Here is a 15,316-nt window from a genome sequence, read left to right on the forward strand (position 1 = left end):
GATTTTTCCAAGATCAAATTTAGAAACGGCATTTTAAAAAAAATCGAAATTGCGCAAATTTACCACCGACCTTACATCTTTCATGGTTCGGAGATCCTCTTGGTTAAGTTATGGAAACGACTACCCTATATAGGGTCCGTGCGAGATTTTTAGTGGGTAGATGCTTCGGAGAATAAAATGGGAAGAAGGAGATAAATTGGAGTAAATTTTAATTGTACCAATATATTACTTGCTCACATACGTAAAACGTTTTCACACCACTTTTTCGCTTATTAAACTTACTCGTGTCTCGTACGACACAATTAGCAATGCAATGAATATAAAATTCTGTTGGTTCTGCCGTAGTAACGTAACCTTCACTTAAAAAAAAAAATCTCAATTAAAAAATTCACAAAATTAATTCTGTAAATGATTCTGCTGAGGCACTCCCCAATCGCCCCTGGGGGTGTTTGGAGTCGACGCAGAACTCTCCTGTTCCAATCTTGAACCTTCTGATTTGACCCCACCATATTCGACCCCAGGAACACTTTCCATGCTATGATGTACATGATCCTTATAAATTACAGGGTTGTGCCTTTCAGCCTCCAACTGAGTGTAGGTAACTTCTTGGTTCGCAATGGGATTCACCAAATACTCAGGACTCTGATAGGTGGGTATATCCTGGGGATAGTAACTAGGATATGACAAGTTAGTAATGCTGCTCACTGCCGGAGGTGAATGCTGGGGATACATTTGATGAGTAGGAGACTGACTGGGGGAGGTTTGGCCCGATATTTGGTGCAGGGGTGGTGGACTGGATGTAGCGGACCAGCAGTTGATAGGAGATATTATGGTAGTTGGGGTCTGCATCGTGGGCATTGACGACCAACTGGAATAGGTTGCTCCTGGGGAGTTGTAGATTGCCTGCTGCTGGATATGCTCTGGAGGGTTATATACTAAAGAAAGTTGGTTTAGAATGATTCAGTATGAGTGATTAAACACTACTACCATTTGGTGGAGGTGACGAGGGTGAGGCTGATTTTTGTCGATTAAGCAAATAAGGAGCTGACTTTTGTCTTATTAGCTTTGGACTTGGTCGGTAATGGCATTGAGGGACTTGACTCGGAGATGAATATATTGACTGATGTGGAATGAACCACGAGCCATCTGAAAATTCAGTGTTAAACTAAATATTTAAAACCTTGCAGGGCTTACATTGATATTGGCCTTGCTGCTGGCTGTAGGTAGGAGAATAGTCTCCTCTTTGGTACATCCCATCAGATCTCTCCTTGGTGTCTAAGAATGCCTTAGCAAAGGGATTGTATTTTATTTTCAGTGAAGTAACTTCCTCGTTCTGATATGCAGTCACCGCAATAAATTGTGTCTCTGGAAACGGGAAGGTAATGGCCCTTCCAGATTCGGTTCCCACCCTGAACAGATGGACACGAGGTTCGTATTTGTGGAGGGAATTTAGCATTATCTGGCCGTTTCCTGGAAAGGAAGTATAGTAATCGTTGTCAGTTAAAACTAAAGTTATTTACCGTTTGTTTTGTTTGTAAGTTTAACTTTCGCAAACGAAATCGACTCTTTCATCCAATGGGCGCCAAAATTCGGGCTTTCTGGGTGCATGTACACAGGGTTTGGTGGCGGAACCTCGGCTTTGCCTCCAGGTACCCATTCTCCGTTTACGTATTTCCATCTATGGGGGTCGATTTGGACAAATTCCAACAGGACTGTATACATGGCTTTAGGATCGAGGCCATTAGCTGTTACCTTTACTACAGGAAACATTCTCCTGGAAATATATTTTGCATTAGTGAATTATCCAGTTATCTTTTGGTAACTCAGTAACTCATCCTGAGGCCATATGTTTTATTAAATTCATTATCAAGGTTCATTAAACAAATGAAAAATGATCTTTTCTTATGGCTTGCTAAACTTTTATGGTGGATGTTGGGAATTAACACCAGAATTAACACGTAGTTACTACGTCCGTTGTTACTTACTCGCTAATAAAATCATAATAGCAAAGGATTATTTTAAGATTATTAATTTACAACCAAAATATTAATTGATGGCAATTTCAGTGCAAATAATGGTCATGCCAAATGAGTCACTTTGTCTTTGGTCCTCAACGTTAGGAATTACATGAAAGCATATCGATTGTATAGGGTGACCCATTAAAATTTCAAAAAGTGAAAAAAACGCATGTTTATATGAAAAGTGCAGATGTTTTTATTGTAATGAAGTGCCTAGACATGGAGGATAATGGTGGAACTCAATATCCGATAAATGGCTTTCTCGTGACCGATGGCACTCGTTGATTTTTTTGACGAAATTTTCAATGACATTTTGGCATAGTGCCTGCTCAATTTCATCAATAGCGCAGTGAATCTCGTTTTCCAGTTCAGGATTTGTTCTTGGGTTATTGGCAGACACTTTCCCTTTCAAAAACCCCCAAAGAAAAAATCGAACAGTGTCAAATCGTATGATCGTGGTGGACACATCACATAGTCGCGGCGCAAGATAACTCTCCTTTGAAATTTCATCTTTAACAATTCCACTATTTCATTTGTCAGGTAGATTGCCAGCTTTAAACGTTGTGTCAACTGAATCATGTAAGCCTGTAAATGCAAATCTTTAGTTAAAATTTGCTGTAAATTGCTTCGTGAATCTCCCAACTACCGAGAACGATGGCGAATCGAGGTGAAAGAATTCTAGTTAACACTCTCATTAACTGCTGGAATGTTTTTGTTTGACCGAGCTGAACCATCGCCGACAGTTTTCTTTTGGGTTTGAACTGACTCAATTGTTTCAAATTTTTCGATTAATCTGACCGCTGTACTGGGTGAAAGTGTTTATGGTGACCGAAAAATCCAGGACATTTTCGAATGGTTTCCGCGAAATTCTCACTATTATGATAGTGGATTTTCGTAATTTATATGTGTTGTGCGTTCGTGTAATTTCCCATAACTAAACCTCAATATTTACACCTATCAACTTTCAACTCTGTGTTTAAAACTGTCAACTGTCAACTTAATGTTTACACTTGTCCAAATAGAACACTCATTTATGTCTTAATGGGACACCCTATAACTTTATATCTGTTAACCATGGCGAATGTTCGTTGCAAAAATACCTCCTACTCACCTTTGCACAACAGTGCTTTTGTATTCCCAGAAAAAATAAAAAGTGCTTAAAGCTCCTCTCGAGCAAATATTGGCAGAGGACCGACAGGTCAATGGAAAAACTTTCAACCGAAACTCAATTTGGGCACCCAAAGGAACATAAAATCTGTTATTATTTGCGCAAACAGTAATAAAAAGATATTTTGTCACGGGTCACTTACAAAATTTGGTATGTTGGTTTAACGTGGTATGTTTTAATAAATGACTAACTTACCTGCCACTCTTCGTCACGATCATTTCATTCGTGAAGCATTGAAATCTGACCCAAAGGTCTCTATCATCTAAAGACACGGATATGTCGCGTTCTTGAGGATCTCCTCTGTCTTTTATAGCATTTATGTCAGGTTCTACTGCTGCTAATATGTGTTGGGCCATTTGTTAAGTCTAGAAAAATTGCAAATTTTTTTATTAACCTTAACGCCTTGTTTCTTAAGATATTTATTCAGCCATGTTCTATGCACGTGAGGGGGTTCTAATGTAAATAAGTCTGAGGCAACTTTGGAACTCCAAAATTCCAAACAGCTCACTGGAATCACAAATTTTTGGGAATTAAGGTCGCGATTTTTTTAAAGGATTGCAGAGTCAACTTTACGGTCAGAGTCAAGTGGAAGTCAACGTTCAAATTTAACTAAAATTAGTTCTTTGGTTGAAGAAATTGGCTGAAGACAATTTGGCTCCTTTAAGATGGCCTATTGCTAGGGTGAATCAATTTTTTGAGGGGCGGGTCAAGTTTTATATTCGGTCTGCTCATAGTTTTGTCATGCAACTTGGAAGGCCTAATTCGGGAATTAAGGCAAACTTTTTTTAAATTTAACACACTTCAAAACGTAGCTTAATAGATCCTCTTGGAGCTCTATTAGACCGAATCCGAAATTCATAGTGGCTAGAATACAGCACCGATTTCCCTGAGACCATGCAACTATTAACATTTTCGAATTTTCCCAAATAACTCGGAAATGGTAAATTTTTTCCACAAGATCCTTTACATAAACTGACCTTAAAATTTTACGATAAATCCACTGATGGTAAAAAAATGGGGGATTCCATTAAAAAAAAACATTGTTTAGGACTACTACATGGTTATGACACACCCTGTACGTTTGAAAATAATTTTAAAATGCGCACCTCTTAATGATCAAAAACTTTTATATGAAACATTTCCTTCTAAAACTCATGTTTACTGTGATGTCGCACTTTGACGCATCAGTGAGCTACCCTGTATATTTACATGCAACCCTATCTATAAAAAATTTGGGCACCTCCGTTGTACAAAATTGGTTCTGTTATGACAGTATACTGGCTTGCGCATTCACCGAAGAAATACTGTTAATCATCAAGTAGAAGACGTCGCGCCTTCATCGTCTTCATCCGATCCTGCAGCGTCTAGCAGTTTACAGTATGGACTCTGTTCTCTCCAGTAATCTTTTCATTCACTGATATTTTCGGACTGTCCGTACATTTATTCGACGATGGGTGTAGCAGTGTGGGTCGCACCCATCTGAGAGATCTGAATCTACCACTGCTCACGTGAGAAGAATTTCATGACAACTCCATGTCCAGAATGCAAATCGGCGTATTTGAACGTTCATCATTGTGTTTCTCCATCTTCAGTTTTTATTGTCCAAAAGGAGAATACCAGGTGTCGCAACCAGTGGCGCAACCGTCGGAGGGTTAAGCTACCACTTTAAAATCGTAGAAATGATGAGTAGTTCTAGGGAAATTCCTTGGAGCAAGAACTTTTTCAACGTATTAACTGTAATTTCTGCTTGATATTTAGTCCCTACTTATTTTTTGTTCATTTTTGTGTAACCATCTAAACTCAACAGTCTATTTTCCTGCTAGAAAATCCATTTCTAAAAATAAATCACATAATTCATAATGAGTACCTGATCCTAGGATCTTCTACCTACTCAAAAATGCCAAATATAATATTCTGAATCATAAAAATGCGATATTTTAGCTCAGTCTGCTAGTCAGACGACTACGTCATAGAGACGTCCACTTAACGCCTGTACGACGGATATTGTGACGAAACATGTCCAAACATATTTTTCTTACCAGTATTACAATGTCTAAATGTTTGGGTACACAGAATTAAAATACATTTAATTATATTTTCAATTATTGGCATAAAAACGGTTTTCTAATCTTGCTAAACGATCATGCAAAGATGTTCCATCTTTACGTCACACGGTACATAAGTTGAAGAAAATGGTGGATGGCACGCACGGTTCTACTACTTTGGTTACTTACCAAGATGTTGATAAATGATGAGATTTTGATACATTTTGGTAACTTTGTTTAATGATTCAGGGCTTTGAAAACTTTCCTTCGAGAGTGCGAGTCCGAAATATACCGGATATTTCTGAATACAGCGCAAAAGATTTTATATTGCAAATGGTTCATTGCAGCAAATTCAAAACCATAATAGAGAGGCACAAAGTTACAAGTTCTCACTAACAAGCTGCGTGTACAGGGTTGCCCATTTTTTATGGTTTTTGCAGGTATCGTAAAAACTACTGTAGATGGTGCAAAACAGTTTACGCAGTAGGATGCTACTTTTTTGTGAACTTCAGGATGATTTAAAAAAAATCATTTTTCGCAACCCCCCCCCCCCCCGTTAACATTTTAAAAATTTTTTTAAATTCAAAAACAGAATTAAATAAGACAAAAAATACTATCTTTGGACTTTGTTTCTTTTTTTTAACAAAGACTTGTTTGTAAGCACAAAATTGAAAACAAATCAATTCTCTATCAAAAAACACGTTTTTTCAATGTTTACGTAGTATTAAACTAAGTTTGTATTGCATTTTCTAACAAATTTATACTTGTTCTTCTCAAAAACGAATCGATAGATTTCGAATTGCAATACACCATTGACTAGTTTTCAAAATTTTTTTTTAGTTGAAGTGCTACTTGATTCATGTTTAAATTTTAAAAATCGGCTATTTTACGCTACCGGTGACGTAAGCAACATTAAAAAACAACCAAACGTCAAACGATAGTAATTTTTGTCCTATTTAATGTTGCTTTTCAATTTTTTATAAATAATAATTTGTTAAAAAATTAACGGGAAGATTCAATTTAGAGCCGCATGATATTCTGACACGGGTTTTCATTAGACTGTAATCAGCATTGCAAGGGTATTGCATTAACTGCTTCAGTAATGGCTTCTCACAATGTCCTCTAAAGTATGTAAACGATTTTTGTACACAATTTCCTTTAAGCAACTAAACAAAAAATTGTCGAGAAGTGTCAAATCCCAAGATCTTGGAGGTCATACATTTTTACTAGTAATTCTATCTCCATAAAATGGTTCTAGAAATGTTTCAGACATCCAATGTGACAATCCAAATATAAGTAAAAAGTGATCCGTACGCATCTAATTAATGACTTTTGTTTAGCAATGGATGAAAAAAGGTTTCGATAATTTTTCCACGATAGGTCCACTATTTTCATATTTTTAATAAATATTTCATATTTTATATTTATATTTATGGTTAGTAAAAGCATGATTGTCCATTGTTGTAAAAAAATCGAATATAATGCAAAGTAAAGCATAAAGATCACAACTAAGAAACTAAAGAAATGTAAGAATTTAAATATCACACGAAAATGACAATCACTACGATGAAACTGTGTCTGTGAAAGATGCCTAATATGTTTTAAAAATGTTGCTGTTCTGAGCAATACATTACTAAAAAAATTATTGTTTCTGACTAAACTATGCAAAATTCAAAAAAAAGTAAAGACATTTTTTTCTTTAAAAAAATAATATCATTTGTTTGATAATTCAAAGGGATAAAAAAAGCCGAAAAATTGCTGTGAAGAGTAGTTAGAAAACTATCTTTATTTATAATCGATTTTCATGAAACTTATGAAAGTTAAAGACCCTTACTGTACCCTTACTTGTACCCTTATTATCTACAATATTCATTCCATTATCCTAATCAGAAAAAAAGTTATTTTAAAAAATATCCAAATGATAGGACCCCTTTGGAGGATCATATCTCAGTAACGGTATTCCATTGGACCAATGTTTATAGGAACTCTTTTTACTATTTTTGGCTTTATATTCACCTCTTTTAGTTTTGTACCAACTTCTCCAACCACCCTGTATTATACCATATTCATTATAATAATGTAATAACAATAATGTTGATGGACTAAGAAAGGCGACCCATAGAGCTTTTGCTCAAATTCACGGACGACCATTTGCCATAGTAAATGCTTTAAAAAGAACAGAAAAATTATGTCAAAATTGCCTTTGGGTCAATGGTTAACAGTTTGAACAATTTGAATGCAAATTTGAATAATTTGAACGAGTAAGCATCTTAAATATCTATTCAGTTACTCGTAATAATTATTTATTAATGTTTCCTTTTTATTGGCAAGAACTTTTATGGTGCAATATATTGTTGTTTGTTAATACCGGTCTATAAAAGTATTCAATGGAACAAATGTTACAATTACGTTATGAAACACTATAATTTATAATAATTTAAAAAAATTTGCTTAATGCTTTAATAGCCTGCTTACTAAAAATAAAATAGAAAGTAATAAGTATTAATTTCGCCAACCAAATACAGAAACCACCCTATAGTATTATATATTTTCTAAAAAAGAATTACAAGTAGAATTTTATAACGAAAAAATACACAGGGTGGTCCATAAGAAAAAATCTAACTTTAGTCAATAATTAAAAAATTGAATACGCCTCTGGATTCTACGGAAAATTCTACCTGGGAATCCATTTTTTTCTGTTTCAAAAACCAGAAGGTGAAGAAAATACGAAAGGGGGGAGGGTGGTTTCGCAAAATGGCTTTTTTTCAAAATTATCCTGTATTTCAAAAATGCACCTAGCTATGAAAGTTTTATTAGCGGCATCATTTGTTTCATAAAAAAGTAGCATACTACTGCGTAAACCATTTTGCGCCATCTACGGTAATTTCCACGGCACCTATGAACACCATCCAAAACGGGCCACCCTGTACATGCAATAATAACTAATTTAAAATGATGCTGTTCCATAATATTAACACATCCCAAATGGGCACATGTTTGCATTTTCCATTAACCTTGATTTGATTTTTAAAACGATTCATTATTGATTCGACATTGGAGAAGATACTTGGAAGTCATACAAGTATAGATTATTTACACAGCATATTATGTGAAACATTACATGTAAGTGGTTAAAAAATGTTCGATGGGATCAGTGCTTGGAGGTTTGCATAGAATTTCAAATGAAGAATTGTTTAAATTTGGAATTTGTAGCATTGACTGCTCAATCAAAGACTTTGAATTCGCAATTAAAAAACAAACCAAAAATTTCGTTTTTTTTAACTAAATTTTTACCCCTCAAGAGCACTTCCAGGTCGGAAAACGGTTCTTTCAATTTCGAGGAACCATCTCCTTGAACACTAAATCCACAAAAACTTTTCCACCACCCATACGCACATGTCTAACTACCCAAATACCCCTGGATAGATGTTACTTCTTCGGCGAACAAAATTAATGTCCTTCTTGACCGATCGTCCAGCTATTTAAATCCGACCTAACAGTTGCCTGAAGACCAACATGGTTCTGGAACTGCTAAATCAACAACGAACGTTTTTTGAACGTTTGGTGGACTCTGCATGGCACCCTACCGGACTCTTTTGTGTCCAGTGATTCTTATCGCTTTTGACAAACCGACAATAGTAGTATACAGGGTGGTCCTAATTCGAGTCTCACCATCGGAATCTGCGAATTGAGAAGAAACTAGGTTGATTGAGTGTAAACTTACACAATTAGACACTTAGCAAATTGCATTTTTAAAATTTGGAATATTTCGAGTGAATGCGGACATATCCGAAAAAAAGGGAAATTTGTAATTTATTTTTTATTTTTTTCCATAATCCATCATTTCCATGAAAAAATCTATAACGCAGGGTATCCCATCGGGAACCGCCATTAGACTTCCGGTGCGATCGGAAATGAGAAGTCATTGGAAATATTTTAGATAAAGTTACCCCAAAGCTCTTACCAACCACTAAATTTTCATAACTTTGCTATTCATAGTTTTTCCAAAACATCCAATGGCGGTTCTCGGGGGACATTCTGTGAACTGAGTGCATTTTAAATTGTGAGGTAATAAATATATTTTTTATTTAGTTTATGAAACTACTTAAAATTTTTGGGGTGACTTCACCTCATCCAAGAAGAAGCAGAGTCACCAAACTTTTCCGACCCCCGAAATTTGAAGAACTGTTATGCGTAGGCATATAAGTAAGTGTATTGTCTTTATGGGGGGAGATTAAGCAATGGTCCAGGGTGGTGGGCTTCCCTGGTCTGTTTTTCTTGGAAGTAAGGAGGCGGTGATTACAAATTTCACTCAGGGCGCCAGACTTGTCAAGATCGATCCTGGAAGGTAGGTAACTTCATACATACATATAGTCCGTTTCAAATAACTTAAGAATGTCCCATATGATATGTTGTGTAGCATCATGATCCGTTGATGTCGACTGATGAGTGCTGAATACCTACCTACTCTTTCGTCTTAGTCTTCAATTTGAACATAATAAATTGAACATTTTCTACATGTTAACACGAATTAATCTAAATAAAAGACAGAAAATGTCGACTTTTAATAATTCTCATCTAATTCTAGTGCCAAGTGGCTACACCTTCAACCTGAACCAATGTAAACTTTAAACATATTAAAATCAACATTGAGATTATTTGAAGAAACGTTTATCTAGTTGTAAAAAGCGTAAAATTTGTGTGATATTCCGAACACAAAAACACCGATTTCGTGGCATGTTAGAGCTATACAGGATGTTTGGAAAATTTGATGTAGAACTTAAGGAGGTGAATGTAGAACCAAAAACAGCTAAAAAAGTTGCTATAAACAATGGTTCAACGGAGTACCGATATTGAAATATGGTCCTTCAAAGGGGTCCTATTATTTGGATAGTTTTTAAAATAATTTTCTTTCTGATTAAGATAATGGAATGAAAATTGTAGATAATAATCGTACCATAAGGATTTTTAACTATCAGAAGTTTCATCAAAATTGATTGTAAATAAGGATAGTTTTCTAACTACCATTAACAGACATTTTTCGAATTCTTTTATTCCTTTGAATTATCAAGCAAATGATATTATTTTTTAATGAATTATACTTTTTTGAAGAAAACATTTCTCTAGTTTTTTTTTTCGAATTCTGCGTAGTTTAGTCAGAAATAATTATTTCTTAAATAATATATGACTTAGATCAATAACATTTTTTAACATTTCCACATGGTAGATACCTCTTATGGTGACAGTTTCATTGCAGTGATTGTCACTTTCATATTTTTAACAAATATTTCATATTCCATATTCATATTCACGATTAGTAAAAGCATTCCATGGTTGTAAAAAAATCGAATATTGTGCGAAGTCAAGTGCAAAGACCACAACTAAGGAACTAAAGAAACGTAAGAATTTAAATGATATTACACGAAAGTGACAACTAGAATGAAACTATCACCGTGAAAGATGCCTACTATGTGAAAATATTTTTAAAATGTTATTGTTTTGAGTCAGACATTATTTAAAAAATTATTATATCTGACTAAGCTACGCAGAATTCGAAAAAAAGTAGAGACATTTTTGTCTTCAAATAAGTCTAATTTAATTTTTAAAAAAATTTGTTTGATAATTGAAAAAACTAAAAAAAATGTTTAAATTGCTGTCAAGGGTAGTTAAAAAACTACCCTTATTTATAATCGATTTTAATGAAGTTTATGATGGCTAAAGACCATTATGGTATGATTATTCCCTACAATTTTAATTCCATTATCTTAATCAGAAAGAAAGTTATTTTACCAAATATGCAAATGATATGAAACCTTTAAAGGGGCATATCTCAGTAACTGAGCTCCGTCGGACCAATGTTTATAGGAACTTTTTTACTATTTTTGGGTTTACATTCACTTTCTTAAGTTTTGTACTAACTTTTTCAAACATTCTGTATTTTAAGCTGAAATATGAGAAGATTAACAACTTTTGAGGGCTTCGTTGCGACAGAAATAAGAAAATTGTTACCCTAACTGGAACTTCGTATGATCGTTCATTTCTTATCTTTCTTTTCGTCTTAACTTACCTCATAAAATTTTGGCACCAACACTAGTAATTCCTCAAAAACGCCCTAATCAACCCGATACACTTCAATTAACCAACAATAAAATCACTGTTTGAACAAGAATCCAAATCACTAGGGCACTAATACGTACCACGCACCGCGGTGTAAATTATCCACAATTAACCACCGTATTGTGTCTTATTTGTCAATTTTTCACACCGATTTGTTAAATGCTGCCAGCATTTCAAATATCTGATGCCATATTATCACACAAATAACTTATTTCCTTAACTCTTTACCATGAGTCTCCTCCCATTGGGACCATCTGACGCTTTCATTGGACGTAGCGAACAGGTACCGCGGTTCTTGTTTGGGTACCTCGATGGTTCTGACTACATTGACCATTTTATGATGGAGGCAAACATATATTAGACGTGTTTGGATTTTTGAGTGTGTTTATGGGAATTTTAGTTTTCAGTTCGAGGAACAAGTTGCTGGGAAGGGATTTATTTCCTGGTAATGATTTTAATGGGGGATGCAAAATATTGTTCATTGTAGGTCGGAAGAGTTTACTGCAATGACAATTTAAACCATTTCAAGGGAACGTTCAGCTTAAAATTCTTGGGTGCATCTGGAAACATTAATTGTGTTGGGATTTTTGAGTGTCTTTAAAGGAGTTTTAGGGTCTAGTTCGAAGAGAGCTATTGTAAATGAATTTGAAGAAGAATTCATTTATTCGATTGTCGAGATTGGTGCTCCATCGTTTAGTACAAGAAAAACGCAACTTTAATATATGATAATAAATGTAAAATAATATTCGATTTTTGGGTCTGCATCCGTGGTTGCTTCTTTGCAATTTGCACACACATATTTTGCTTATCTTCGAAAAGTTATCAGAAATGCAGGTATCCTCTTTACATAATGCTCAATTAGTACTTCCTGCCGTACTTCTCGACGTCTCAGGCGACATTTCTATTGAATCTCCCGCATTTCGGACACCAAACCTCGATTAATGTTAGCAATTTTTTTTGTAAGTATTGATTTAAAAACCCAGAATAAGCCTGGATAACTCAATTGTAGTCTCGGAAACTACATTTCTAGGCACTCTCAATTTAGAGCACTATTTCAAAATCGCAAATTATAGGCATCAAAATAACCTCACAGCTTCCAGTTTCGAGCATTACACTGTTTCTGTAAACCTGAAAGCTGTTCAAAACGATTAATTTGAACTATTTTTAGAGCAATCGATTCACGAATTGCTTTCCAAGTCTATAAAGGCGTATTTGTTGAAAAATCATTTTACGAATAATCCAAGTTAGAAAAATTCTCTGATCACAAATAATGGAAATTTCCTCATGCATTTTTTTTGCAAATTTTGCCTTTAATGTTCCTTAATATCTTGTCAAAGTGGCGGAGGATTTTGATAATAAACAGTAGTGTGCCAAGCCTGGGTCTAGAATATCGTTTTCGCTCTAAAATTAATGTTACGATTTATTTCATTTTGAGTCATTCATAACATATTTAACATTTCTAAGTTCTTGTTGGTCGATTAAATCGACTGATTTAGATTTTATATGGATTCTTCAGCATTTATCCATAATCTCAGGATTGTCTGATCTAAAAAATAAATTTGGAAAACTGATGAGTCGAACTGGATGTTGAAGAATTTATTCAATTGTGAAAAGTTATGGCTAGAGAAATTAAATTAAAGTGTGATGAATGAATCTTGATTAAAGAAGAAGAATCAAATACTGAAGCCAATGAAACACATTTTTCATGGTTTTCGCCGATGTAACTCGAGAATTAGTGATTCCGCATTTCACTTTAAATCTACAAGACAAATTGAGACAAATTATACTTGAGTTGTTCCCAAAAGAAAAATTCAACTTTCCAGATTTTCGGAATCCAGTAACTACCATTTTATGCGATTTTGCATTGACTGTAAAGAAATCAAGGAGCTAGTATTAAATCTAGGTAATTTTATGTCGTTCTACAGCATCGTACAGAAAACCTTAACATATTTATTGTCTCCTCTTGATCTCGGATGAATTAAAAAAGGACATGTTCACATGAAGCCCAAGACTTTAGACGCCTGACCATAAAAGGCTCAGAGACTTCAAAGAAACCGGCACGTTGTTATTTTACCCGTTCTAAAGGGTTATAAAGACATAAATACAAAAGTGCTTCTGCCCATAGTTTTTTTTCAAAATTTTACTGAAGGTGTAATAAAGCCGAGATGCCGCAAACTCTGCCTTGATTCCTCCTCAGGCAGTAAACTTTACAGGTGTTGTTTTAATATTTTTTAGTAGTTTTTTAGGTAGTCTAAAAATATGATTTCGTGGTTTAGCACCTATGTTCCATAAATCATAAAATATGATATAGCAAGAGTGACTTCACTCATTTCAATTCTGCACCTGTATGAACTAGAAATGACAAGATTTAGCTTCATTATATTATTTTCAAAACGTCTTAACGGGTCTAAATTCTTTCAAGTACTGTTGGAAGATTATTTGTTCTATTGCTCCTTTATCCTAAGGTACAGCAGCTCTCAGAGAAATACATTTGAAATTGTTTATTTTTCCAATTAGCGCTCCACACTAAACAGTCTTGTGCAGAGAGATGACCATATTCCATGGGCGCAGGTGATTTAATGGGTTTTCAATTTTAACTACATATTGAACAAGTCAATCCTTTAGTTTTTAGGGACATAATATTATTTTCAGCGAGGAAGACTTTGCTTCTAAGGAAAACCTCATAAGCTTATTGCAAATAAGTGGAATATTCCCACATGCGACGCCTCTGCAAATTTTATACCTCCGACATATTCTCAAGGAATGTATGCTTTTCACATTAAATAACAATTTTGGTGAACTGGAAACCGGTTGCCCGATATTTGTTTTGTAATTTTTCTGACACAGCTCTGATCATGTTTGGTTAGAAAAGATACCGGAGCACCAAAAGTCCTAATAGCACATGCACCAGTGCAAACAGTGTGCTGTATAAACCATTGGTTTAAGAGTTGTAAAGTTACCATACTCATTGCCAATAATCCGTTATCAGCAATCAACGCTTTCTTCTACGACCCGTTTACGTGAGTTTAAAGCGGCATTAGATTTCACTGGGTTCAATACCGCAATGGGTTCTTATTGGTACTTTGCCGCTAACATTGCATAACAGCCTTGCCCAGATAATGGTACCTCAAACCGGCGGCCCGGCATCAAATTGTGCAATCTTAAAGGGCTCTATTTAAATATATTTACAAGGGTTTACGGCCCTTTTTTGTTTATTTCCTGTCTAACAGGAGAAAAGCTATTCAATAAAACAATTTCTTAATCAGACAAATACACCAGAGATATTTTTTGTTAGAGAAGGGATTGGACCTCCCAGAATAGGAAATTATGTTTATCTTCTCTACCATTGCAACATAATGGTATATGAATCATTTTTAGAGCAGGTGATATAAGGTATGGAAAAGCCCCACCTGAATCAGAGCAGATTGTATGACAAGCTGGTTTTGACGATTTTTATGCGTTTTACGTATTACAAGTAATATTCGAAATATACATAAAGTACGTTTTTTTAAATTTTCTTGAAACTTTATTACATCATAAAGCACACCTAGCATCATTGATTTCTTCGAGTATATTTTCCATTGATGTACGGTGCCTCGACAGTAATGATTTATTCATCCCACCTCATCCACTTTGATAGGGACCTTTCAAATTTTTTAGGTCATGGCAAAAACACTCTTTTTGCTTCTAAATCGCTACCGGAATCAAAATTTTTCACAAATTTATCCAAGTTTTGATCTTTAATTTCAAATAATAGTCACCAATTAGTCAACATTTCCTGATGAAATTTATGACAAATTGATGTCATGCAGGCTGGTAACTCTACACCATTCATTGAATACTCGAAATGTTCACTTTACAACATTAGGGTATGGAAAGTGCCATTCTTAATTTTTCTGACTTGAAAATTCTTTGCTCAACTTAGAAAATTTTCCTAGTATGTATCTAAAACATTAGCCAAATTTGAA

At 34.7% G+C, this 15,316-nt stretch overlaps 1 protein-coding gene across 2 annotated transcripts; it reads right to left on the minus strand.

Moving 5' to 3' along the window:
- Window positions 1-202: 202 nt before the first annotated feature.
- On the minus strand, window positions 203-11,660 carry byn (brachyenteron). 2 transcript variants are annotated; one of them, XM_066395300.1, is made up of 6 exons: window positions 11,299-11,660; window positions 3,382-3,551; window positions 1,521-1,774; window positions 1,195-1,470; window positions 988-1,146; window positions 203-935 (listed from the first exon to the last, which is right to left on the minus strand). In XM_066395300.1, exons 2-6 carry the CDS (start codon window positions 3,540-3,542, stop codon window positions 397-399), a joined length of 1,389 nt encoding a protein of 462 aa, XP_066251397.1. In that variant the 5' UTR covers window positions 3,543-3,551; window positions 11,299-11,660; the 3' UTR covers window positions 203-396. The 2 variants fall into 2 exon arrangements, with proteins under 2 accessions (XP_066251397.1, XP_066251398.1); XM_066395301.1 differs by lacking the exon at window positions 11,299-11,660 and adding an exon at window positions 8,628-8,764.
- Window positions 11,661-15,316: the final 3,656 nt, after the last annotated feature.

The sequence above is a fragment of the Euwallacea similis genome, chromosome 11, assembly GCF_039881205.1.
Source record: "Euwallacea similis isolate ESF13 chromosome 11, ESF131.1, whole genome shotgun sequence".
Classification (NCBI taxonomy): domain Eukaryota; kingdom Metazoa; phylum Arthropoda; class Insecta; order Coleoptera; family Curculionidae; genus Euwallacea; species Euwallacea similis.

Coding starts and splice junctions, on each gene's coding strand:
- byn (XM_066395300.1), bottom strand. CDS start 3,542: ATGGCCCAACACATATTAGCAGCAGTAGAACCTGACATAAATGCTATA. Junction 1,471..1,520: donor ACTTACAAACAAAACAAACG/GTAAATAACTTT, acceptor CTTCCTTTCCAG/GAAACGGCCAGATAATGCTA. Junction 936..987: donor CTCGTCACCTCCACCAAATG/GTAGTAGTGTTT, acceptor AACTTTCTTTAG/TATATAACCCTCCAGAGCAT.